The sequence below is a fragment of the Brassica rapa genome, chromosome A10 (genome assembly GCF_000309985.2).
Source record: "Brassica rapa cultivar Chiifu-401-42 chromosome A10, CAAS_Brap_v3.01, whole genome shotgun sequence".
Lineage (NCBI taxonomy): Eukaryota > Viridiplantae > Streptophyta > Magnoliopsida > Brassicales > Brassicaceae > Brassica > Brassica rapa.
Window position 1 is genome coordinate 12898251 of NC_024804.2, and position 24944 is coordinate 12923194.

The window sequence follows — 24944 nt, forward strand, 5'->3', positions numbered from 1 at the left end:
GCAAACCCTTTCTTTCAAATCATTTACTGGTTTCTTCTTCATTTTTAATAACTTTTACGTGTTTGAAATTGAATTATTTAAGTTAGTAATTGAAATATTTAACTTGTACGTGTTTGAAATTGGAATATAGCGACTGAATGTGAATCTGGATCTCAATTTAAATTTGAAATATCCTTTTTATTTATTAAAGAACATTTATAGTTTTGTAGAACACTTATAGTTTACTATGTATAAAATCTAATATTCAACTCGCGCTTTATGTGAAACCCTCCCACGAACGTGAATTTGAAAGAAAAAAAAAATTCTTGATGCGCAGCTCCGATATGAAATAGAGAACATATATGACTCAGTTGAACATGGATCCATATGTATAGTAATCAGATGATTACATTAAAAATGGGATTTTATCATTGTAACTGGGAAATATTATCAAATTTCAATCAAGCTAACAATTTCAATTATTCTTATTCAACTTACATAAAATAAATATGTGTATCTTCGGACCATCTGCAAGTAATACTTTAAAATATACTACATGTCTAGATACACATTAATAAGTAAAATCGTTACTGACTAGAAAAACACCCACCTTACACATGTCAGAAATGCCATACATATGGGACATTAAACTATTTGAAGCTATGGTTTTCTTGGTAACCTTCTAAAACCTATATGCATAAATTTAAACGATTTTAAATAAAACACAAAAGTCATATATTGAGTTTGGCATAAAAAAAATATCCATTACCACACAAAACTTACGCATCAAACTGAGTATTTATCAAATCGGGCTTCAATCACTAGAAAGAAAAGGGGTGTTTTGCATTTTATCAAATCATAATAATGTGTGATGTAGAAATTCTAACGAGAAATTGGTAAGCTTTCATTTTAAAGTTACAAACACAAAGATGGGATAATTAATCAAACTAGCTTGCCAGAACCATTGTCTCCTTACCGAAAGCTGATCTCCAACCACCTACTAAAGTAACTAGCCATGTTTCCAGTTACTTTTTTCTTGTTATCGTCAATGTTCTAGTTTACCAGCAGAACATTACATATTGGTGTCACTACGTAATAACAAAAAACAAAACAAATCATAAGCTCTATATTTTAAGTATCAGTCAACAATATACATATTGGAATTTTTGGTGTTTTTTGGGTGTTTGTTAGTTAAAATTGATATAATATTTCGATCTCTTTATAAGATTTGAAAGTGATGGTTGGTATATGGCTCGACGAATGCAAGGTAAGAGCACAATTATCGCAGGTGCTTAAGCCGTTGCTTAGAGTTAATTTCAATTAAAAAAAAAAAAAAAATTAAGAAAAGAGAAAACACGGCGCTTAATTAAGCCCGTGAAACAACGCTGCTTAGTGTGCACGTGTCAAGACAGGGGAGGGATGAGTGAAGTTTACGCGTGAAACAAATCAAACTTGGTTCTCTCTCTCTCTCTCTCGAATTCTCTCTCGAATCCTCTCTCCCGATATGCGAATCGCAATCGTCTCGGTGGCTCTGCTACCCTCGTCTCCCTCGGTGGCTCGGCGTCGACGATCTCGATGGTGGTTCTCCTCGACTGGGACGGAACTCTCGCGACGCTGGCTCTCTTCAAATCGAAAGGTAAGCGTCTCTTGTGTTCTTCGATTTTGCATGTGTTTAGATTTTGAATTTTATTGTTCTGATAGGCTATTTTGTGTTTGTTATATGTTGGTTAGGTGTATTGCTGGTGATGGAGCCCTCTCTCGGTGGAGACGAAGCCTTTGTTCTGTCTCGTCGATTTGGTGTATCGGTGGCGACGGAGCTCTCCTCGACGGCGACGGAGCTCTCCTCGACGGCGACGTAGGTGCCGTTCGGCAAAGGTAAAGCTTCCTTCTTTCTCGTTTATTTGTTTGATGCGGTTTGTCCTGAAACGGGTGATGGTTTCATCAATTATGATTGGGTTGCAAGTTTGTTTCAATTAATATGGATGGATTAAAATAGATTTGTTTGTAACTTTGTTTCAACTTGGATTAGTTTCAATTTAGATGGAAGGATCAAATTTTATGTTCTCTCTTCATAAAGTCGTTTAGATATGTTTTCACTCTGTCTATTTAGATATGTTTTGGTTGCAAGTTCGTTAATGTTTCAGATGGGTGGATCAAAATCTTTTTTGATTCTGTCTGTTTCAGTTATGAAGCTAAGTTTATTTGTAAGAGTTTTCCATAATTTTTTTTTTGATTACTTTCTGTGTGTTGTGTCTTAACATGCGGAGTAAGTTTGGTCGAGGGTAGAAGCATGGAGTACATTTGGTCTTCGCAATACAGGTAAATGTCTACTTCCCTTGAATTGATTGCAAGCTTTACGGTTGAGTTAGATAGTTAATGTTTTTATTTAGTGAACTAGGTTGTGGTTGTGGGATAAATAGAAGTGATGGTTAGCTAGAAACCGAGATTCTTGTCAAGCTTTAACTCTGTAATTAATATGGGTGTGTTAAATAGAAGTGATGGTTAGCTAGAAACCGAGATTCTTGTCAAGCTTTAACTCTGTAATTAATATGGTTGTGTGTTAAATAGAAGTGATGGTTAGCTAGAATATTGGTTGTGTGAGTGATGAATGCATTTATCTTTATATTCTCTATTTAAGTGAATGCGTTTAACTTCATCTCTTCCATCTATCTACCTCTCTTATCTTCCATCTCTTTTATCTTCCATCTCTCTTTTCTAATACGTAAGACTTATTCAAAAATGGATAATAATCCATTTTTAAATGTAAATTTTGTTGATCTTCTCCAAAGTCAACAAGATAGTGGCATAGGTTTAGAATCTTCTCCCATTCCTTTGTTTGGTACGCAAGCCACAGTAGATTCAAACATCGAGCAAGAGAGTCCACTGCAGCGTAAAGAACGCAGGGCTTGGTCGCAAACAGATGATGAGGTCCTCATCAGCGCTTGGCTTAACACCAGCAAAGATGCGGTTGTTGGGACCGAGCAAAAGTCTGGGGCCTTCTGGAAGAGAATAGCGGACTACTTTGCTGCTAGTCCGAAGCTTGCAGGCCTTGAAAAAAGAGAGCCATTGCACTGCAAGAATAGGTGGCACAAGATCAATGATCTTGTGTCCAAGTTCTGCGGAGCTTATGAAGCCGCAGCAAGACAGAAAACCTCAGGCCAAAATGATCATGATATTCTCAAACAAGCTCACCTTATCTTCTTGAACAACTACAAAAAAAAATTCACTCTGGAACATGCGTGGAAGGAGCTTCGCCATGACCAGAAGTGGTGTTATCTATCTACACAGAAAACCTCAAATAAGAGAAAAGGAGAGGACGGGGCTCAATCCTCAACACCTCGCGCAACTGAGGGGGTGGCTGGTGATGATCGGCCCCCTGGTGTTAAGGCTGCCAAGCGTAGTGGTAAGAAGCCAATGGAAGAGGGGAAGGGGCAAGAGGAGTTTGACCGGGTTTGGGCGTATAAGGACCAGGATTTGTCTAGGAGAGAAAATCTCTCCAAGATAGGTCTACTTGACCGTCTACTTGCTAGAACAGAGCCACTCCCTGACTATGAAGAAACGCTAAAGAAGAAACTCATCAATGAGTTGTTCTCCAGTTAGTGTAAAGAAGAAGCTCTTCTCTGCTAGTGTCGTATGTTTGTTATCTTTTTCATGCTTGTGTCATCTGTTTCATGTACTTGTTCTGTTTAAGCAATGAGAATGTTCTTGTTTGTGTGTTCATGTGTTTCTTGTTGATGTTCTTATGTTTCATGTACTTGTTCTGTTTAAGCAATGAGAATGTTCTTGTTTGTGTGTTCATGTGTTTCTTGTTGATGTTCTTATGTTTCATATTCTTGTTACTTTCAGGAGCAATGGGAGTGGAATAATCAGAGACGAAGAAGCTCTATTATGCTTGTGTCACGGGAGGAGATAGTCTTGTCGTCTCTTTTGTACTCTAGTGTAGTCTTGTCTTTTGTAAACTTGTGTCAAGTTGTGTCTTTTGTATTATTGGGTCACGGACTGAATGTTTTAAGAAGGCTTGTGTATGCTTGTGTCACGGACTGAATGATTAATGATAGCTTCTATATGCTTGTGTCACGGACTACACGCTTGTATCATTGTCTATATAAATGTTTCACTCATTTGTAACAAGAGTATTCAAACTGCTTTCTCACCTCTCTCTCTCTCTCTCTCTCTTTCTCATCGATATCTTCTCTTCTCAAATCGCTTTCCAAATCACGTAACCAAACCATTCCCCTTTCCAAATCACGTAACCAAACCAAATCACTTCTCAAATTCAAAGCCTTTTCAATCAAAAATATGGCATCATCTTCTCACAACAATTTAGAAGAATTGAGTGATGAATATTTTGATCAATATTTTGATCAATATTGTGATCAATATTTTGATCAAACCTTAGCAAATTTAACCGTCGGCCATGAAGAAGAACCAAGGAAACAAAGAAAAAAACGAGCTTATATCGAAAGAAATCGTGAAGAAGGGCACATTCGATTATGGAATGATTATTTCAGTGAAACTCCAACGTATACTGAAAATTTATTCCGACGACGTTTTCGAATGAACAAACCGTTGTTCATGCGCATTGTTGATCGACTCTCTACCGAAGTTGACTTCTTTCGCCAAAAGACAGATGGTCTAGGAAGGTTGGGGTTATCAACACTCCAAAAGTGTACGGCAGCCATTCGTCTATTGGCATATGGTACTGCGGCGGATACGGTAGACGAATACCTCCGGCTCGGCGAAACTACAAGTCGATCATGTTTGGAGAATTTCGTGGAAGGAATCATACAATTATTTGGCGAAGAGTACCTAAGAAGTCCAAGTCCAGCTGATCTTCAACGTCTACTTGATATTGGAGAGTACCGTGGATTTCCCGGGATGATAGGAAGCATCGATTGTATGCACTGGGAGTGGAAGAATTGTCCCACCGCTTGGAAAGGACAATATTCTCGTGGTTCGGGTAAACCAACCATTGTTTTAGAGGCAGTTGCTTCCTATGATCTCTGGATTTGGCATGCGTTTTTCGGACCTCCAGGTACCTTAAATGATATAAATGTTCTTGATCGCTCGCCTGTTTTTGATGATATAATAAATGGTCAAGCTCCGCAAGTCACTTACTCTGTCAATGGAAGAGAGTATCACTTGGCTTACTATCTCACCGATGGTATTTATCCGAAATGGGCAACTTTTATCCAATCTATTTCGCTACCACAAGGACCGAAAGCAGTTTTATTTGCTCAAAACCAGGAAGCTGTCCGAAAAGATGTCGAGCGTGCTTTTGGAGTCTTGCAAGCTCGATTTGCCATCGTTAAAAATCCAGCACTTTTTTGGGATAAAGTCAAAATTGGGAAGATTATGAGAGCATGTATCATACTCCATAATATGATAGTTGAAAACGAACGAGATGGATACACGCAATTTAATCTTTCCGAGTTCCAACATGCAGAAGACAACGGAAGTTCACATGTGGATCTCAACTATTCAACAGATATCCCTTCAAATATCGCTAATATGATGGGTGTTCGAACTAGAATTCGTGATAGAAGAATGCATGAACAACTGAAAGCTGATTTGGTTGAACATTTGTGGAGTAAATTCGGAGGTGATGAAGCCAACAATTGAGCTCGAATGTTTCTTTCAAATTATTATTTATTATTGTACTAATCTTTGTTTTATGTTTTTTATTTTGAAATGTGTGTTCTAAATGTTATGATTAATTATGTTTTATATAATAAATATATTTAAGCTTATAAAAAACAATGTTTAGTATAATTTTTTTTAAGCACCCCAAAATAAGCAACTTCCATTGGAGGTCAAAATATTAGAAGTTGCTTAAAAAAGTGTCTAACACCCATTTAATATTAAAAAAATGTTTAAGCACCCCAATAGAGTTGTTATGGTTAATGATGCTCTAAATGGTCTCTAAGCAGAAAGTAATATGATAATAATTTTTCATTTTGCTACAAATATAACAATCAGAAAACCTTTCACGTGGCGCAATGTATTTGCCTACTGTCAACTTCAAGTACCTGGCAACTGCTATCCAGCTTTAGCGTACACGTGGCTTCGTTTAAAAAAATAAAAATTTCCAACCTTTTATTTTGTTTTGTAAAGGTAGGACCCATAAAAATCAGCGGATGCTATCTTTTAAATCAGCTCACACGTCATCCTATTATTTTCCGCCACGTCCTAGAATTACCCGTAAAAGATTTTTTTTTTGGTAAACGGCAGGAGACACGAATCTCCTACACTTTATTCAAAATAAATCAACAACTACAGGCAAACCCGCCGAGTTCTAGACATCCCATTACAATCCTCCAACAAAACAGGAGCAACATGCTCTGGAGCCGACTCAAAATAGTTTAAACCAAACGGTAAAGAAAACGCATAGTTAGCTAATCCATCTGCTAGACGATTAGCCTCCCTATACACGTGAGAAAATTTGACTAACCAGTCTCTTGAAACAAAGCCATAGCACAAACGTACTAGGAAGGACAAGGGATGTGCATCATGAATCCCTGTCTGAAGAAAGCCCACCACACTTTCAGAATCTACTTCAACCTCCAGCTGCCGAATACCACGGTCCCATGCTATGCACAGGCCATAGTACACCCCCCCACAATTCTGCTAACGGATCAGAGCAAATACCAATGTTAACCGCAAAGCCCCCTTCCCACGTCCCGTACTCGCCCCGCACAACCCCTCCCGCAGTAGCCAGACCAGGATTACCTCGAGCTGCTCCATCCGTATTTAGTTTATACCAGCCACTCTCAGGACACTTCCATGCTATATGCTTCTCTACCCGACCCCCAGCAACTGATCTCTTACTTAGGATTCTGTTCGCGTCCATCACTTCTCGGGCTTTATCTCTAACATACTGCACTCTATCTCGGCATTTCCCTATATCACCGAAAACATACCCACATCTCCATTTCCAACACCACCACCGTAACTGCAAAGACTGTTGGCCACTGGCTCCCATTTCCTGACCTATCACTCGCGAGATTGTCATAGAGCCACTCTAGAAGAGGTAGGCTGAAGAAGCGATGCTGTCTACTCGGCATAACACTTTTCGTCCATAGTCCTGCTGCTGCCGGGCAATCTCGAAGCACATGGAGGATAGTTTCATCTCCATTTTTACACAGACTGCACACTCCATTATCACTCAAGTGTCTACGCTTCCTCTCCATATTTGTCATGATAACCTGATGAGACACCAACCATAGGAAGACACGGACTCGTTCAGGAGCCACTAGGCGCCACACGCGATTATACAGAGCTTCCATATTCGGTCTTGGTACTCTATCTCTAGTCAAAAAGGCATATGCAGACTTAACCGAGAACAGACCATCCTTACTCTCCCCCCATGACATTCTATCACGGGCCCCAGTAACATCATCAATAACCATTGCAGCCAATCTTAACCGGTCCTGTATTGATGTATATGGTTCGATAACTTGAGTTACCCAGCCAGTTCCATTCTGCCATAAATCCTGAGCCCTTGCCTCTAGTATCAGCTCCGGTATGTGCACCATACTCGAGTTCTGCAGAGGTTCGTCTAACAACCATTTGTATTTCCAAAACCGGACCCCGCGACCATTCCCTAAGATCCAACGCGTCCCCGGAACAATCACATCTCTGATACCCACCGCTATGCTTCTCCAAGTCGGTGACCAAGTCCCCTGAACTATCAGCCATGTTGGATCATATAACTCACCTACTTTAAATTTTTTCCTCAAGATCTTGACCCACAAAGCATCCTCCGTATTCAACAATCTCCATCCAAGTTTTGCTAATAAAGCAATATTCATCTCCTTTGCCAACCTAATGCCAAGTCCCCCTTCTCTTTTAGGCTTACAAATTACGTCCCAAGACACCAAGTGTTGCTTTCTGTTCCCTTCACTACTTCCCCATATAAAGCCTCTAGCGATCTTATCCAGTTGGTTTAAAGTTGATATCGGCAGTGATATAGTGCTCATCGTATGAACCGGAATAGATGTGAGAACAGATTTGGTGAGCGTTATCCTTCCTGCCAAACTCAAGAATCTACTCTTCCATCCAGCGAGCTTAGATGAAATCTTCTCAATCACTTCCCCAAACGTCTCCTTATTAATTCTTTTCTGGAGAACTGGCATACCAAGGTACTTACCCAATTCCTTCGTTCCTTTGATACCACTCTCATTACTTATCGAATTGGCTAGATCCCGGTGAATATTCTCAGAGAAAAAGATTACAGATTTTTCCAGATTAACTTTCTGTCCCGAAGCCCCACAAAACCTCTCTAGGACCTTGCGTATTACTCGAATCTGCGCTATCGAAGCCTCTGCAAATAGAATCAGATCATCTGCGAAACAAACATGAGATAAAGATGGTCCACCCCTGGATAATCTGATCGGCTTCCACTCCTTATTAGCTACTGCGAACTCAATCTGATGGCACAGCCTCTCCATGCATAACACAAATAGGTATGGGGATAGGGGATCACCTTGTCGGAGTCCACGCTGAGGCGTAAATGATTCTGTCCTTTCTCCATTCCACAACAGGCTCATTCCAGGATTCGTAACACATTCCATGATCCACTTAATCCAAATCTGAGGTAGGTGTGCTGCATTGAGTGTATCTTCCAAGAAATCCCACCTGATTCTGTCATAAGCCTTCTCAAGATCCAGTTTAAGAAGCATCCAGCCTCTTCGCCCTTTCTTTCTCCTCATTGAGTGAACTGCTTCCTGGACGATAACAATATTATCCTGACTCAGACGACCAGGAATAAAGCTTGCTTGCGCAGGTCCTATAAGTTTAGGCATCAGATGCTTCAGTCTCAGCACCATCATCTTTGTTATGATCTTGAAAAGAACATTGCATAAGCTTATAGGCCGGAATTGCATAATTTTTTCTGGCTTGAGGACCTTCGGTATAAGAACCAGCATGGCATCATTCATGCCCTCTGCGAGAACTCCCGTTTCAAAAAACTTCAGCCCAAATCTAGTCACAGACTCACCCACCACGTCCCAAGATTCTTGGTAAAAGATAGGTTGGTAGCCATCCGGCCCTGGGGCCTTGTATTTGCCCATCGATCTCACAGACCTCTCCACATCTACTCCCGAGAACTGTTTATTCAAACTCCCCAACTCCTCCCGTGTAAAATCAGTGAAGCCTTGCTGAGGGAGCTTCTCTGTAACAAGATTGAGATCCTCAGTCGAATACAGTCTCTTATAATATTTTGTAGCTAGCTTTTCCAGTTCCTCGGACTGATCCACCCAGCGGCCATCCTCATCCTTTAGCATCTCTATCTTATTTCTCTTCCGCCGTACTATTGTAGTTGTGTGATAGTACTTTGTGTTCCTGTCGCCCAGGACTATCCATTTTTCACGCGATTTTTGATACCACAAAACCTCCTCCTGCTCGAGGACCACATCAAACTCTTTCTGCAGTACCGCCTCCTTCAAGAGTAAATCATCACATGGATTTCTCTCCAACTGCTCCTGAATCTCTTTAATATCTCCTAAAAGCTTTTCTTTTCGTTGAATAACATCTCCAAATATCTCCTTATTCCATTTTTTAAGTTTGGATTTTAGAGATACCAATGCCTCCGGAGTACTCAGTTCACCATTCCAAGATGTCGAGAGTAGCTCTTTAAAGCCTTCATGCTTGAGCCACGCGGCTTCAAACCTAAATGGTCGCCTCTTCGGGTTCCCCCTCTGCACAGGTTCTAGTTGCAGGTAGAGTGGTGCGTGGTCTGATGCCAGGAACGGGATATGTGAAACCGCTGCCTCCTGCCACCTTACTCGCGCATGGGCGTTACATAAGACCCTATCCAACCGCTTCGCCACAAAGTTCTGCGTCTCCTTTCCTCTTTTCCATGTGAATTTATTCCCCTTAAATCCCATATCCACCAATGCAAGCTCATTAATCCATTCCCCAAATGCCAGAGAATCTGGTGAAAGCCTACCATTACCTCCAGTTCTTTCATCCAATCTCAAGATAGTGTTAAAGTCTCCACCAACCAACACCGGTTCATCAATATTCTCCAATACTCTTTTAAGCTGCCCCCAAAGCCCACTACGACGACTTACTGTAGGAGCAGCGTAAACAGCGAGGAGATGAGTGCTCTCCGTCCCAATCACCATCCTGGCGTGAACAAACTGATCCGACGATTCCAATATCGTAAGAGCTCCCGCCTGATCTCTCCACAATAGCCAAATTCCACCACTTTGACCAGTGGCATCAACCCGAAAAGAATTATCAAATCCCAAATTCTGGCATATCTTTCTCGCTTTTTCTCCACCCGCATGAGTTTCGAATAGCGCCATGACGTCAATATTAAACTTCTTCAAAATGTACCGAATCGAGCGTCTGAAATTGGGTTTATTTGCCCCCCGGCAATTCCAGAATAAGCAATTCATCATCATCAATATGTCAAGGTATATACGAATTACCGGGGCCCCCTGTTATGCAAGAGACAAGATCCCTCCATCTCCTTGCAGGTTCGTCTGTGTATCAGCCATTTTTTGTTCTGCCACGCTAATAATACTCTCCATGGGATTATCCACCTCTTCATCACGCAGTAGCAGAGTTTTAGATCTAGTCTGACCATTCTCCACGCTATTTTTGAACACACCACCAGCTCTCCATGTCGTAGTATTTTCCACTCTTAGTCTCTTTCCAGATTCTGATAGGCTAATTTCTCCCTTTGTCGGCCCAAACACCAGCCCTCGAACAGGCCTATTGTTTACTTTCTTGGGCTTTCCTCTACTACCCTCAATCAATTTTCTGTTAGCGACCCACTTCTCCTTATGCGCTCCTTGTGAACTAGTTGAAGTACTAGCTTTCCCGCTAAAGATCAAACCTTCTTTCACTTGCGAGAAACCTTTACCTTTCCTGTTCTGAATATTCATGTCCTGATTCTCCTTATTCTCTTCACCAGTAACCATATCCTCCTTTGCTCCATCCACATTCATAGTCATCTCAAGGCTGCTATACTTGTTCGACAGTGCAATATTCGCGGTCTCCTTGATATTAGAGGTCTCATGAAGGCTCTGCTTAGTTACCTCACCTGGTTCTCGTATCACAATACCCACCTGCCTCGACACTTGCGTTCCTCTTCTCCCTCCCTTTACTTGAGTAAACCCATCCTCCTGCGGAGAGATTTGTTTAGGTACCGATGTAGGGAGTACTGACGTCTCCGTCTGTAATGCCTTATTAGCCACTCTCTCCGCAATAGTTTTTGGACACCCATGGACTAGATGTTCGTATATTCCACATTTAGAACATATTTCAGATAGCCCTTCATACGCTACAAAGTATCTCTCACCATTAATTAGCACTGTCCCTTTCAATGGCTTTGCTAAGTTGACTTCGACACAAATTCTTGCAAACCTTGCTCTCTCAAAGTTCAGCGTGGTTATGTCTACCCGAACTGGCTTCCCCAAACCCTTAGCAATCCCCATCAGGATCGACCGGTGATAGAAGTTCACTGGGATATTAGTTAGTCTAACCCAGACCGGCGTTGTAGCAATGTCATCTCTTAAGGGATCAAATTCTGGTGACCAAGCCCTCACCATGAGATAACTACCGAAGACTCTCCATGGGCCTCCTGTCAGCGCTGCCATATATTCATCCTCCTTTTCGAAACGGACCATGAAAAACTGCCGGGGCAAGTCCATGACGTACATTGCTCCCCTCGGATTCCATAACTCTCGTAACTTCCTACTCAAGGCAGATATCGCAACACTCCTTCCCAGAACCCTAACGATCATGCACTGTTTCCACATTCCATTCATCGCTTCCAGCACCTCTGTTTCAATTGTAATAGACGGTTCACCATCTTCTCCATTAGGGAACTCCACTCGAAGTCTCTCCGTAATAAAGTCATCATCGATCAGTTTCTCCGGAACCGGCATCCCTCCCTCACTCGTCCCCACTACCTTGGATGCATACGAGGGCACGCAGTCTGGTGGATCCCCTGGTGGTCTTGCTCTCTCTCCCACATCCATCATGGTCGCATCTCGATCTCCTGACTCTGAAACCCTAGTGTCGCCAATCGCCGAAACCCTAACGCCGCTCATCCGTCTCTCTCTCTGTGTCTAGCAGAATTACCCGTAAAAGATGAACTTCTCTTGTTTTAGCTCTTCAATTTTTTGTTTATTAACAGAGAATTGTCTTTAATTGTTGATTTTGGAAGAGCAGCAACAACTGAACAACTTGAATTTAAAATTTAAACCAAAAAAACTTTAATTTCTTTTAGATTTGTACATCATACAAGCTGAGTTTTGAGCCTTTTGTCTGATAGCTTCTTCTAATTTTCTGATTATCTTTGATTATAAATTTTAGTTTGCATATTCTGTTGATAAAAAAGTTGTCATATTCTAGTTAGCCAAATGAGTCTTGAAAAATTCTTTTGGAATAGTACGCACTTGTATCTCACTGGGTCGAAGAGCTAAATATGTGTCGAGGTACATTATACACTTAGAACACCTATAGTAAGAATTCTAAAGAGTTTCTAAAACAAAACAAGAATAAATTAATATTTAGTAAATATTAGACAGTTAATAGTTAATTGTAAAATAAAAAATCTAACCAATGTATAAGTTACAAGTGTTATGTGGAGATGTAATGGAGTTCTAAAAAATTTGATATAACAACTTTTTTTTTCTCTCCTAATTTTTTTTTTCTTAAAATGTTTAGAACCTCTTATAAAACTATTAGAGGTGCTTTATATTTGTTACATTTAGAAAGGAGGTGGTTCCCAGTTGTCCGAACAGACCAAAATCCACCTACGTATTTGCTAGGGCTGGAATTATTATCTAAGATCCAGATTCCATTTGAAATCCAATCCGAATCCGTTCTAGAGAGGCCATATCCAAATAGTAAAATGTTGGATCCGTCAAAACCAAATTCGGATATTTTGATTTTTTAATCTAGATATCGGAATCCATAATTTTTATCGATAATTATTTCAAAATAGTAATATATATATATAAAAGTTAATTTTATTTATTAATTAATTTTATAGTAGTATATATAAATTTTCTAATAGTATATATAGAAATAATTAAAACATTATATATTTTTATTTTTGAATTATTTTCAATATTGTTATATATTTGAACAGTATTATTTATTTATTTTAAAAATCCAAATATGCATTTGAATATCCACCAGACATTACAATTTTTAAAAAGATATCCGACACTTAAATTCTAGAAACCCGAAATCTGGATATAGATAGTAAAAACATGGATTCCCCGATAAGAATCCGGATTCAGATACCCTCAAATTTTCCGACTATCCGATCCGTCCTTCCTCTAGTACTTATATCTCATTGGAGATATTTTACCCTTGATTTTATTTAAAATATTTTAAATATGTTATCACGAAATAGGTTGTAAAAACAAATATCATCACGAAATAAACGAAAATATATTTAAGAGAGTCTAGCGAGTTCGACAACTTTAGTTTAACATAATGTCATTTTTTGGGATTTTCTGTAAAATACAAGTATTTCTATTTTACTTAACACTTGTGTTTAGACAAATTTATAAAATGCAATAATACAATAAAAAGTTAAAAACTGAAAATAATTTAACAAAAAGGGAGTAAAATTGATTTATAGTCTTTCAGTTTCTATTATCATAACACGTATGTATTAACTTTAGACACACTACCATAAATCACTATATCACTCACTATTTTTGTTTTCAAAGATTCATATTTAGAGAATTTTATATTTGAAAAAAAATTAGAATGACCATTTAAATTTATAATAAATTATACTAAATCAATTGTTACTGCTAACAAAAGAAAACATATTATAACAAATCATGCAATATTCAATGAAATGTATTAGAGCAATTTTCATCCTATTCTATTTTTATTAATATTTTTTAATTAAAATCATAACTTATTTTCTATTTTATAATATAGTAAAAACGGAATTACTCATAAAATAAATAATTTTTTACTTATTATTTTATTTTAATTTTAAAATGAAGTAGGATTGAAATAAAACTCACACATCCATTTTGAATATAAAATAAAATAATACATTAGAAAGCTCTTAAACATACAAAAAATCAATTGTAAAATAATTCTTTGCTAAAATATCAATCATTTAAAAGCGAAATAAATATTTCAGAGTATAATATCACATAATAAACCACAATCCCGTATTTAAGAAAATATGCTCTTGGTCGAGTATTATAAGATATAGGTGCTTTGTGGTCATAAACTAAAGACATCAAAATATTGGAAGTGATTGGTTGAGTTGTAACTGTATAAGATTTATTTCAGAATTTAGTCTGTAGATTTTTTTGATTTAACTGTAGCTTTAAAATTTCTACAGCTAAAAAGATGGGACTTAAGAAAATAAGACTTTTATATCTAATTTTTTTTGTTTTTTGGCTGTAGCTTTAATTTTTTTAGTTGTAACTTTAAAAACTAATATAAAGCATCATTGGTGATTTTTAAGGTTGTAAATAAAAATTAAAGCTAAAGTCACTTGCTACGGTCCAACCAATTACCCCAAAATTTCTCCGAAATTTTTAGTTGTTAGGTAATAGTTGAATTTTTCCATCTATATTGTGGTTTCTATCAATTTAACATGTGTTCAGAAATCAGAATTCAGAACACTAAACATCAATTTGAGCATCTACTTATCATTTCATACTCATAACACACAAACATATAAACATGATATATAATATATTATTATATATATTTATATATATATATATACAGAGCGGTGCGTAGGTTTTTTGATGCCGTGAGCCAAATATATTTATAGTTTTTATTACTAAATTGTTCACTAGTTAAATACCAAGATATATTTTTTTAACACATGTAACAAACTACAAACACTGTACGTGCGTACAGAGAGATACTCATCAGTATTCATCAGTACCAAACCAGAGAATCAAAAAGAAAAAAAAGGGGAAAAACGAAGATGCGTATAGGCACCATTAACAATTTGATGAGACGCACTGTAGGGCGTCACAACAACCAGTAGCGGATCCATGAATTATTTTTACTGGGAGCATATATATTCCAAGATTATAACTAAATATATAATTATTTTTTAAATATTAATATATGATAAATTAATTACGAAGTTTTGAGTTTAATATATTATATAAAGTATATTATGATTTAAAAAATATTCTGAACCTATTGACAATTTTTTTTTCTTTTAAGTTATTTAAGGTTTCTTAAGAAATATTTTTTATTTTATTTTAATGAATATATACTAGATTTTATCCAGGTATATAAACTAAATAGTAAATACTAACAATATATTTTTTGTGGCATCAGTGAGATAAGTCTTTGAAATTAAAGAAGTAAACAAAGAAAAAATTATAGTTGACAAATAAAGGAAAAGAAAATACTGTAAGTAATTGAGAAAACAAGGAAATCATTGATTTATACGGAAAACACGTATCTCTTTGTGTTATACTCCGATCTTAGATTATTTTTGTGGAACCCAAAAGAGAAAAAAAAAAATGAAAAATACAGCATCGAGGGGCATTGAACCGCCTATCTTGAAAAATGATGGGGGCATATTAAGCCACAGAACTATTTTATCTACATTTTACAGCCAAAATGTGAAGTAATACTCCCTTCGTTTTTTAATATAAGTCGTTTTAAATATATGCACATAGATTAAGAAAATCATTAATGTTTTATATTTTCGAAACAAAAACATCATTAATTATTTACCTAACCACAATTCAACCAATAGAAAAATAGAAGATACATTATCATTGGTCAGACAACATTAATTATTAATAAATGTTACATAGAAAACCGAAAACGACATATAATTTTAAACAAAAATTTTTTTCTAAAACAACTTAGAGCATGTACAACGCGGGTTGTTAGTCAATCCTTAAGTGTAATCCTTAGCTTTTGGTGATTAAATAAACATTAAAAATATCGATTAAGCTAAGGATGAATCCTAAATTAAGGATTAAAAGGAGGGAGTCCGTAATGCGCTGGCGTTACGTGAGTGGCTGGAGTCACGTTTGTGTTTGGTGGGGTGAGTGAAAAAAAAACGCGAAGAAAATCATTTGTTCGACCCAAGGAAAAAAAAAACCAGAGCCGTGACGGAGGCGATAGAGGGGCGAATCGTGATCGTCGTTGTGGAAGGTAAATCCGCCGTCTCTTTCAGTTAATTTTCCTTCTGGGCTTGATGCATGTTAATTTCATCGGTTGAAAGGGTTCGATTGTGGGGTTTAAATAGAATTAGGGTTTGAAATGGGATTGGGTATTTCAATCGAATTAGGGTTTTTGTCTGGGTTTGTAATTTTCTTCTTTTCGAGGCGATGTTGTGTTGTTATTGACGCGATTACGGGTTCTGGATTGAGTAAATGGGATTGGGGATTTTATTCGAAATAGGGTTTTTTTCTGCGTTTGCTAATTTGTTCTTTTAGATACGATTGTTTGTTGTTCTCGTCGGGAATGAAATCGAAATAGGGTTTTGTTCTTGATTGAAATCGTATAATGGTTTTCTTGTCGGTTCACACTCGATGAAAGGTTTGACGCTGGATTTGTTTTCGTTGCAGGTACAGAAATGGAGGAAGAACTTCGAGATATGAAAGCACACAAAGCGTACATCAGCATGGTTGATTTCGTTGCAGAAGCGCAACAGGGCATTCCCAAACTGTGCCCTTGTGGCTCAATCACGAAGGAAACCGTTGATGAAGAGGACACTTACGACTACCTCCCTGGGAAAAGATACTTCATATGCAAAGACTTCGAGGTCAGTACTTTTCTTTCTATCTCATTTATTTATATGCGATTCTTGTTCTTCCTTATTTGTTTGTTGTTTGACCAATTTCCACTATTTTGTTTGGCAGAATGACGGCCTTCATTTCAGGCAACCATGGGTTACGGGTGTGACAGAAGAGGTTGAGAGGCTGAAGCTACGGGTTCACGAGCATGAGAAGCTTCTCAGAGAGTGTGAGGCACTTAAGGTGAGCTTCAATTGTCAGTTTCATAATAAATTTAGTTGTTTGTACACATTTCTAAACCATTGTTTGTGTTACCTGTTCTCTGTACAGGCACAGGTTGCAATGCTGGTAAAGCGGGTGACAGAACTTGAGTTACTGCACTGAGGTTAGTCTAACTGAACTTTATTAGTTACTATATAACTCGCTAGTTACTAGTTTTAGTTGTTACAATAGAAACGGATAGGACATGCACCTGTTTAGTTAGAAATCTTTACACGTTGCGTTAATGAACTTGTAGAGTGTGTAGTTATAAATGCTTAGGTTAACGACCATTAAATTTTTTATAGCTGTTGTGATAGGACAGTTTTCTACTTGTATTGAATGTATAATCCCTTATTTAATCTTACTAGTTTCTAGTAGAGAATCACACAGTTTTATTCATACTCTTTACAAACTCCTAAATGGAAAGCTCCTCTAGTTTTGTTAACCTGTTAACGAGTCAAGGGTCAGTTGACCTTGACTCATTAGAAACTCCTTTTGTTAGTACCCAACCTCCGCAAGAGCCAAGTGTGAAAGAGAGGAGGAAGTGGACTGTCAAGGACGATTTAGTCCTCATTGGGGCTTGGCTCAACACCAGCAAAGATTCAATAGTCAGTAACGAACAGAAAGGCGCTGCCTTCTGGAAGAGGATTGTAGAGTATTACAACTCCAGTCCTCTACTCGTTGGGCTGGTGCCTAGAGAACTAGGGCAATGCAAGCAAAGATGGGCCAGGATCAATGATCTGGTCTGTAAGTTTGCTGGCTGCTACGACACGGCCTTGAGGGAACAGAGAAGCGGGCAAAACGACAATGACGTGATGAAGGCTGCGTTGGATATCTTCAACAGTGACCACAACATGAAGTTCAACTTAGAACATGCGTGGAGGGAGCTTAGGCACGATGTGAAATGGTGTTCTACGTATATGGAGAAGGACAAGGATAAGCGCAAGGCAACTCCAGTGCCAGAGCCAGAAGAAAGACCGGTGGGGGTTAAGGCTGCTAAGGCTGCGGGTAAGAGGCACAGAACTGGAAAAGATGAAGAGTTAAGCAAGCTAGAAGGACTTATGGAGCTGAAAAAGCAAATCTCTAAGCAAAGTTTGCTAGAGAGTTTGCTAACCAAACCAGAGCCACTCAATGAGATGGAATTGGCCCTGAAAACGAAACTGTTGTCTGAATTATTGTCATGAGTGATGGTTTGTTAGTGGTAGTTATGTTTCCATTACAATGTTTGCGTTTTGTCTACTTTACTTACTCATCTCAAATGCTTTGTTTCAGGTGAAGTACAAGACATGTGCCACATGAAGACAAATGATGCTGTTTCAGTCACGGGTGTTTCTTTTTTCCTTGCGCATGTGAACCATTTCAGAGGTTCACGGGTTGTATGTTTTCCTTGCGGCTTTCATTTGTTTTTTTATAACCATGTCACGGATTCTATGTAAGGCAGAGTGTAACTTTTCGTGCCTTTATAAGGCAGTGTGTAATGTTTCATTTCTTGTACTCTAAACTCCATCTATCAAACGTACGTTTAAGAATTCTCAACATTGTCTTTTGATGATCAACATTTCTTGTACTCTAAACTCCATCTATCAAAGGTAGTTTTCTTCTGCCGCTATCCATCTCGTCTCAGGTTCTAACCTTTCACGGTGCATAATTTTTTGCACTAAACTCTGCAAACTCGCCGGTAATCGTAATTCCTCTTCCTTTCTTACGCATCTCCGCGTCTCTTAGTTAGTGATCCGATAAAGTTTGAATATTTTTCTCGAGCTCATGAGATTCTTGTGATCCACGTTTTAGGGTTTCAATAATATTTCCTGGTAAATATACATGTGATCATACATATTAAAGTCTTAATTTGTTCACTTACTTAGACCTCTGAATATGATTTCTAAAGGAACATTTTGTTAAAGCAAAGATAAGTAAATTTATAACTATATTTGATTCTTTTTATTTCAAACTATAGTTTACGTTTACAAAGAAAAGTAAATATTATTCTTTAGGTTGAAACTATATTTTATTCTTTTTATTTCAAACTATAGTTTACGAATCATGATCATTTTTTTAAAACGAAATATAGGCAAATATGGGAGATGAAGTGGATCGCAGATTAAATGCGGCTTTAGATGAAGCAGTCGATGAATATTTGGAAGATACATACAACGACATCGTAAAGAAGCAAAAAAAGAAAGAGAGAAAACGTGCATATGTCGAAAGAAACCGCGAAGAGGGCCATTCCCGTCTATGGAATGACTACTTCAGTGAAAATCCAACATTTCCGCCTCATTTATTCAGACGCCGTTTCCGCATGAACAAGGAAGTTTTCATGCGTATTGTCGATCGTCTATCAGAAAATTATCCTTTCTTCCAACAAAGAAGAGATGCTGTCGGAAGATTAGGTCTATCTCCACTACAAAAGTGTACGGCAGCTCTTCGTATGCTTGCTTATGGCTGTGCGGCTGACGCCGTTGACGAATACCTCAGACTTGGTGAAAGCACGGCACTTTCATGTTTAACGAATTTCACAGAAGGGGTAATTGATTTATTTGGAGAAGAGTATATGCGAAGACCCACTCCAGAGGATCTTCAACGATTGCTCGATATTGGAGAGATTCGCGGCTTTCCGGGAATGATAGGAAGCATCGATTGTATGCATTGGGAGTGGAAAAATTGCCCAACCGCTTGGAAAGGACAGTACACACGTGGATCAGGAAAGCCAACCATTGTCTTGGAAGCTGTAGCTTCCCAAGATCTTTGGATTTGGCACGCTTTTTTTGGTCCTCCAGGTACCTTAAACGATATTAACGTCCTCGATCGATCTCCTGTTTTTGATGACATTTTACAAGGTCGAGCTCCAAGGGTACAATACCTCGTAAACGGACACCAATATGGTTTGCCTTACTACCTCACAGACGGCATATATCCAAGATGGTCAACATTTATCCAATCTATCTCAAACCCTCAAAGCCCTGAAGCACAGTTATTTGCTAAAGTTCAGGAGTCCACCCGAAAAGATGTGGAGCGTGCTTTCGGAGTATTGCAAGCTCGATTTGCAATAGTTAAAAACCCGGCTATTTTGTGGGACAAGACCCAAATAGGGATGGTTATGCGAACATGTATCATACTCCACAATATGATAGTGGAAAATGAACGCAATGGATACAGCGGGTGTGATATATCAGAGTTTGAAGAAGGAGAGTCGAGTAGAAGTTCAGAGGTGGATATGTCATATACTCGCAGGCCTTCAAATCTCCGAACTATGCTTGAAATACGTACTCAAGTTCGTGACCCACATACGCATGAACAATTGAAATTTGATTTGATCCAAAATATTTGGAACAAGTTTGGTAATGATGCAAATGTTTAATTGTTGTATGTTTCTATTTTCTCATTCAATAAATAAAAATTTTAAATTTTCTTTTAAAAAATATTTATTAATAATTTTGTAAGGATTCCTTAATGGTAACACCATTGGAGTAATATTTATGATAAGAGTCCTTGACTATTCATAAAAAAAAAAAAAAAAAAAAAATTAATAAACTAATGTTAAGGACTCCAATGGTGGGTAACACCATTGGAGGTGCTCTTATATTGAAAATATATTTTACTGGGGGCACGTGCACCCATGCTGCTGTACGTAGCTCCGCCCCTGACAACAACCCGGTATGATAGCTAGAGTGCCCACATCATTGTCCCCCGTTTCTGATGCAAGAAGAGGGTGTAACCAAATCGGACCACCAGAAGCAATATAAGAATGGTAGCAATGGCCAGCAGTCACTAAGCTAGCTATTGCATTCGCAGCTAAGTTGCATTCAGTAGTTGTGTGGTCTAATCTCCATATATACCTCTATAGCATGCTGGAAGGCGTTGATCGCTGAGGTAATGTTCTCAAACTCCGAAAGCGTAGACGGGTGGAGGAGAGCTTCCCTTGATACTTCTGAAGCTGCTTTGAAAATAACGTTATTGCGGCGAAGGGAGTGCATAATTTTAAGGGTTTTTCTGCAAAAAAAAAACTTTATCATAGTTTTTTTTTTGTAAATTAATCCGCCAAATCAAAATTCTACAGGTTAACTTTCCAAAAGCTAGTCAAACCGGAATATAAACCATTCGTATATTGATTATGTGGTAACAGATTACTTTTTAAGTAAAATTAAAACTACTTCGTTTTGATGCTAGGCATTTAAAAAAAAATCAAACCCAACGCAAATCGAACCTTGCACCACGTCCAAACTTAACATGTGAGCATCACGCCAATCAGCAACATTCATTTATTAAATATACCACAGCGTATATATATTATGTTTTTTTTATTAAAATGCAATTTTCCCATTTTAAAGACGTTCTTAAACAAAAAAAACAGGTTTTTTAGGATTATAATATCAGGAATTCGGGTTCTTAGAGTAGGGAATTGAGGCTCATTGAATGATGCTGAGGATGAACATAACACGATATTAGATTCCCCAATTCCCATTCGTAATATGAGAGGTTGAGTTGAAAGCCCCAATTCCCTACTCTAAGAATCCTAATTTGTAATATTAGAATCTCAGAAGATTTGTTTTTTTCCGTTTAAAAACATCTTTAAAATAGGAAAACATGCAGTTTTAATCGAAACACATAATATATATATAAGCTTTGGTATACTTAATAAAAGAATATAGCTGACTGCCGTGATGGTCTACTCACTTGTTAAGTTTGGACGCGGTGCCAGGTACGATTCACGATGGGTTCAATTTGTTTAAATGCCTAGTATCAAAACGACGTAGTTTTAATTTCTGTTAAAAAGTAAATGGTTGCCACGTCATCAATACACGAATGATTTATATTTGATTTATATTGCGGTTTAACTGACACTTGGAGTGTTGACATGTGGATTTTTGATTTCATAGATTAATTTACAAAAAAAAACACATTGAAGATATTTTTGCAGAAACTCCTACTTTTAAAGGCCCACCAAGATAATTAATTATTTTGTGAAACAAAATTTAATATTAATATGAACCAAAAATTATATTTTATATCTTATTTTAAAACAAATATTTTTTAAATAAAACTGTAACATTCAAATATAGTCTTAATATCAATAATGAATTTCTGTCACATAGTTTAGTTTGCAATTTTAAAGCAGATAATAATAATTAGGAAAAAAATAATTATGAAAAAGTAATTCCAATAATTTATATAGTAAAAAATAATTAAGAGAAAGTAATTCCAATAATTTATATAGTGATTTAGGTTGAAGAACAATATGTTTTATATCAAAATTAAAAAAATAAAATAATGGATACTGCATCAAAATAGAAAAAACGAAGATGGCGTAAATATTTTAAAATATTCATTATGTTTCAATTTATTTGGTGTTTTAATATTTTTATTTTGTTTCGTAATAAGTTATGTATTTTATTCTAGACAAAAATGTAATGTTATTTGAGATTTGTGACCAACCACAAAATACTATATATTTATTATTGGTTGGATTAGTTTTATATAATGATACTTTTATGTAACCAAAATAAATTATATAAAATTTTACATTTTTAGTCTATGTGTATCTTCTTTACTAAAAGAGAAGTATAATTTGTGTCTACCATACAGAGTCATACTAGGTTCATGTCATCCATTTCAGCTATTTGATCACTTTGATTAATCTATAAAATAATAACATTTCTAAAATTTCTTAATAATTATGAGACTTTTAGTAATAAATCAATAATCTATTTTAACTGTAAATTTTAATTTTAACGAAATATATTGAGAAAAAAATTAACATAAAGTTATTAAAAATTTCAGTATTTAAAAAAATTAATGCATTGATTAATTTTTTAATTAGTAGTATAATACTAATTTTAAATATTTTTATTATAAAACAGGAAATTAAAATTCTATGTTTTTTATAAATTTTATAATTATATTCTATATATATTAAAACAGAAGTAATATGTGAATTAAAAATAAAATTATATTAAAAAAATTGGTAAATTAAAATAGATAAATTCCATAGATATATATTTTTAGTTTATTTTCACAAAATAGTCTTCAAAGAGGAAAAAGACCAAAAAATGTTTAATTAAAGGATACATATACACTTATACTCATAGGTTTAACTAATCTAGACCTATGGTTTATAGTTATGGGGTGGAGTTTTAGAGGTGAGGTTTCAAATTTGAAGAGATTAAAATTAAAATTTTCATAATAAAAAATGATATTTCTGTTATTTTTTTTTTAAGGTTATTTTAGTGACAACAACTTAAATGGCTATATTTAGAGAATTGCCCATTAAAATAATTTTTTTTAGCGCTGGATAATCTATACTATTAAAAGGGAATCATTCCTAAAAAATCTACTTAAACAAGGTTGTTGGACCATTTCATTAGACTTAACTATTTATTTGGTCTTAACTTATATTTCTCTAACTATATAAATACTTTACATAATTTAAATGAATTCATTTATTATTTTCTCATAATCTATTATATAATTGCTCTAACAATAAATCCATATGAATATATGATAGATTATTCAAATGTGATCATTACCACATATAATTCTATTAATAGTATAAACTTTTAATGGTTTAGTTATGTTTAATAGGTATATAATTTGTATTTTAAAATTTTAAGTATTCATTTGGTCCTTACTTTGGTTTATATTTTTTCTATGCTCGATTATTTATGAAATTCAGCTTAATTTTGAGTTTTTTCTCAGTTTGGTACGGTTCAGTGTACTCGGGTAAATGTACTCAAACCTATACATTATCTCTTATATAAGAAAAATGTATTTAATTTCAAAAATAAATCCGCGCTTTCTAAGCGCGGGTCAAAATCTAGTTATGCTATTACAAACTCTGCGAAATATTACAGACGATTCTACAGCCGACAATTCTACATGCCTTATGAAGATTCACGTTTAACTGCATCACATGAGCCGTCCTATCGGATCCACGGTTGAAGGTACTCCTTGTGCCATGCTGGAGATCTCTTGTAAGCATTTTCTCCATTAATTCGCATAATTCTGTCTTTTCTAGGAATCGAAACCCAGACCTCCTGGTGTAAAAGCATTAAAATATTTCCTTAAGACTTACTTTCATTGAAAAAATATATCATTCATCGTTTAAAAAGATTAAAATATCATTCATTTTTAAATTATGTAATATTTTTCTACAAAAAAATAAAGTTGTTAGCTTATGTTAAATTTTTGTATCTACAACTATATATTATCTTTTTATTTATTTTGATAATGTTAATAATTGATTATCAAAAAATGCTTATATACAAAATATAGTAGTATATAACTAATCTTTAGAAGTGTTATTTACAAAATATGCTATTTTAAAACTTTGAAATATTAATAATTCATTAAAGAAAACAATAAGAAATCATTTAAGTATATATTTAGTGTTTATTCTTTATTATAAAAATATGTTGAGAAAATATAAAATGTCTTACTGTCAGATTTTTAGCAAAGTAATACAGTAGTTTAGTAACAAAAAGATCTACAGTTATACAATTTTCCAAACTCAAAAATAATAGTTGTATAATTTCCAAAATTTATCTTGGCCAAATATAAAATTTTGAAACTATATATTTTAAACTCAAATGATAATATTCCTAATTTTTCAAAAGTTAAAACCATAGATGGTAAAGTATATGTTTTTGGAAATGCAACACGAGAAAAAAAAATTTGTTGTAAAAATCAAAGTGGTATAGTATTTTGAATATTGAAGTTAGTAAAAAAATATATGAAAAACTTTAATAAAAAATTAAAAAAATTAATATCATAACATTCAAAAATATCATATATCGATAAAATATACTAAAATAATATGATAGATGTTCTATGTTTAAATTTTACTAAAATAGCATGGCTAAATTACTTAAGCTGAAAAATGTATTTATTTATAAAATCGTGCAATATACTAAAATAGCAATGCTAAAGTATATTTTTAGACAAAACATGGAAATACAAGTTATCCAGAATCAATAGTCTTTATAT

At 35.9% G+C, this 24944-nt stretch overlaps 4 protein-coding genes and 1 pseudogene across 4 annotated transcripts; 4 read left to right on the forward strand and 1 right to left on the reverse strand.

Annotated features, from left to right (window-relative positions):
• Nucleotides 1–2647: 2647 nt before the first annotated feature.
• Nucleotides 2648–3777, forward strand: LOC117128966 (glutathione S-transferase T3-like). Its single transcript, XM_033282101.1, has 2 exons — nt 2648–3648; nt 3715–3777. Exon 1 carries the CDS (start codon nt 2719–2721, stop codon nt 3577–3579), a length of 861 nt encoding a protein of 286 aa, XP_033137992.1. The 5' UTR covers nt 2648–2718; the 3' UTR covers nt 3580–3648; nt 3715–3777.
• A 500-nt stretch (nt 3778–4277) lies between these two features.
• On the reverse strand, nt 4278–15735 carry LOC103846155 (annotated as a pseudogene).
• LOC117129323 lies at nt 4537–5601 on the forward strand. Its single transcript, XM_033282907.1, has 2 exons — nt 4537–4876; nt 5015–5601. The coding sequence occupies exons 1-2, from the start codon at nt 4537–4539 to the stop codon at nt 5599–5601; spliced, it is 927 nt and encodes a 308-aa protein (XP_033138798.1).
• Nucleotides 15736–15822: 87 nt separating the features above from the next.
• LOC103845335 (putative nuclease HARBI1) lies at nt 15823–24712 on the forward strand. The gene is made up of 5 exons (XM_009122171.3): nt 15823–16119; nt 16536–16732; nt 16830–16946; nt 17034–17088; nt 18237–24712. Exon 5 carries the CDS (start codon nt 19042–19044, stop codon nt 20320–20322), a length of 1281 nt encoding a protein of 426 aa, XP_009120419.2. The 5' UTR covers nt 15823–16119; nt 16536–16732; nt 16830–16946; nt 17034–17088; nt 18237–19041; the 3' UTR covers nt 20323–24712.
• LOC103846157 (glutathione S-transferase T3-like) lies at nt 17384–18148 on the forward strand. The gene has a single exon (XM_009123063.2). It carries the CDS (start codon nt 17384–17386, stop codon nt 18146–18148), a length of 765 nt encoding a protein of 254 aa, XP_009121311.2.
• Nucleotides 24713–24944: the final 232 nt, after the last annotated feature.

Coding starts and splice junctions, on each gene's coding strand:
- LOC103846157 (XM_009123063.2), top strand. CDS start 17,384: ATGGAAAGCTCCTCTAGTTTTGTTAACCTGTTAACGAGTCAAGGGTCA.
- LOC103845335 (XM_009122171.3), top strand. CDS start 19,042: ATGGGAGATGAAGTGGATCGCAGATTAAATGCGGCTTTAGATGAAGCA.
- LOC117128966 (XM_033282101.1), top strand. CDS start 2,719: ATGGATAATAATCCATTTTTAAATGTAAATTTTGTTGATCTTCTCCAA.
- LOC117129323 (XM_033282907.1), top strand. CDS start 4,537: ATGAACAAACCGTTGTTCATGCGCATTGTTGATCGACTCTCTACCGAA. Junction 4,877..5,014: donor GATGATAGGAAGCATCGATT/GTATGCACTGGG, acceptor TCGGACCTCCAG/GTACCTTAAATGATATAAAT.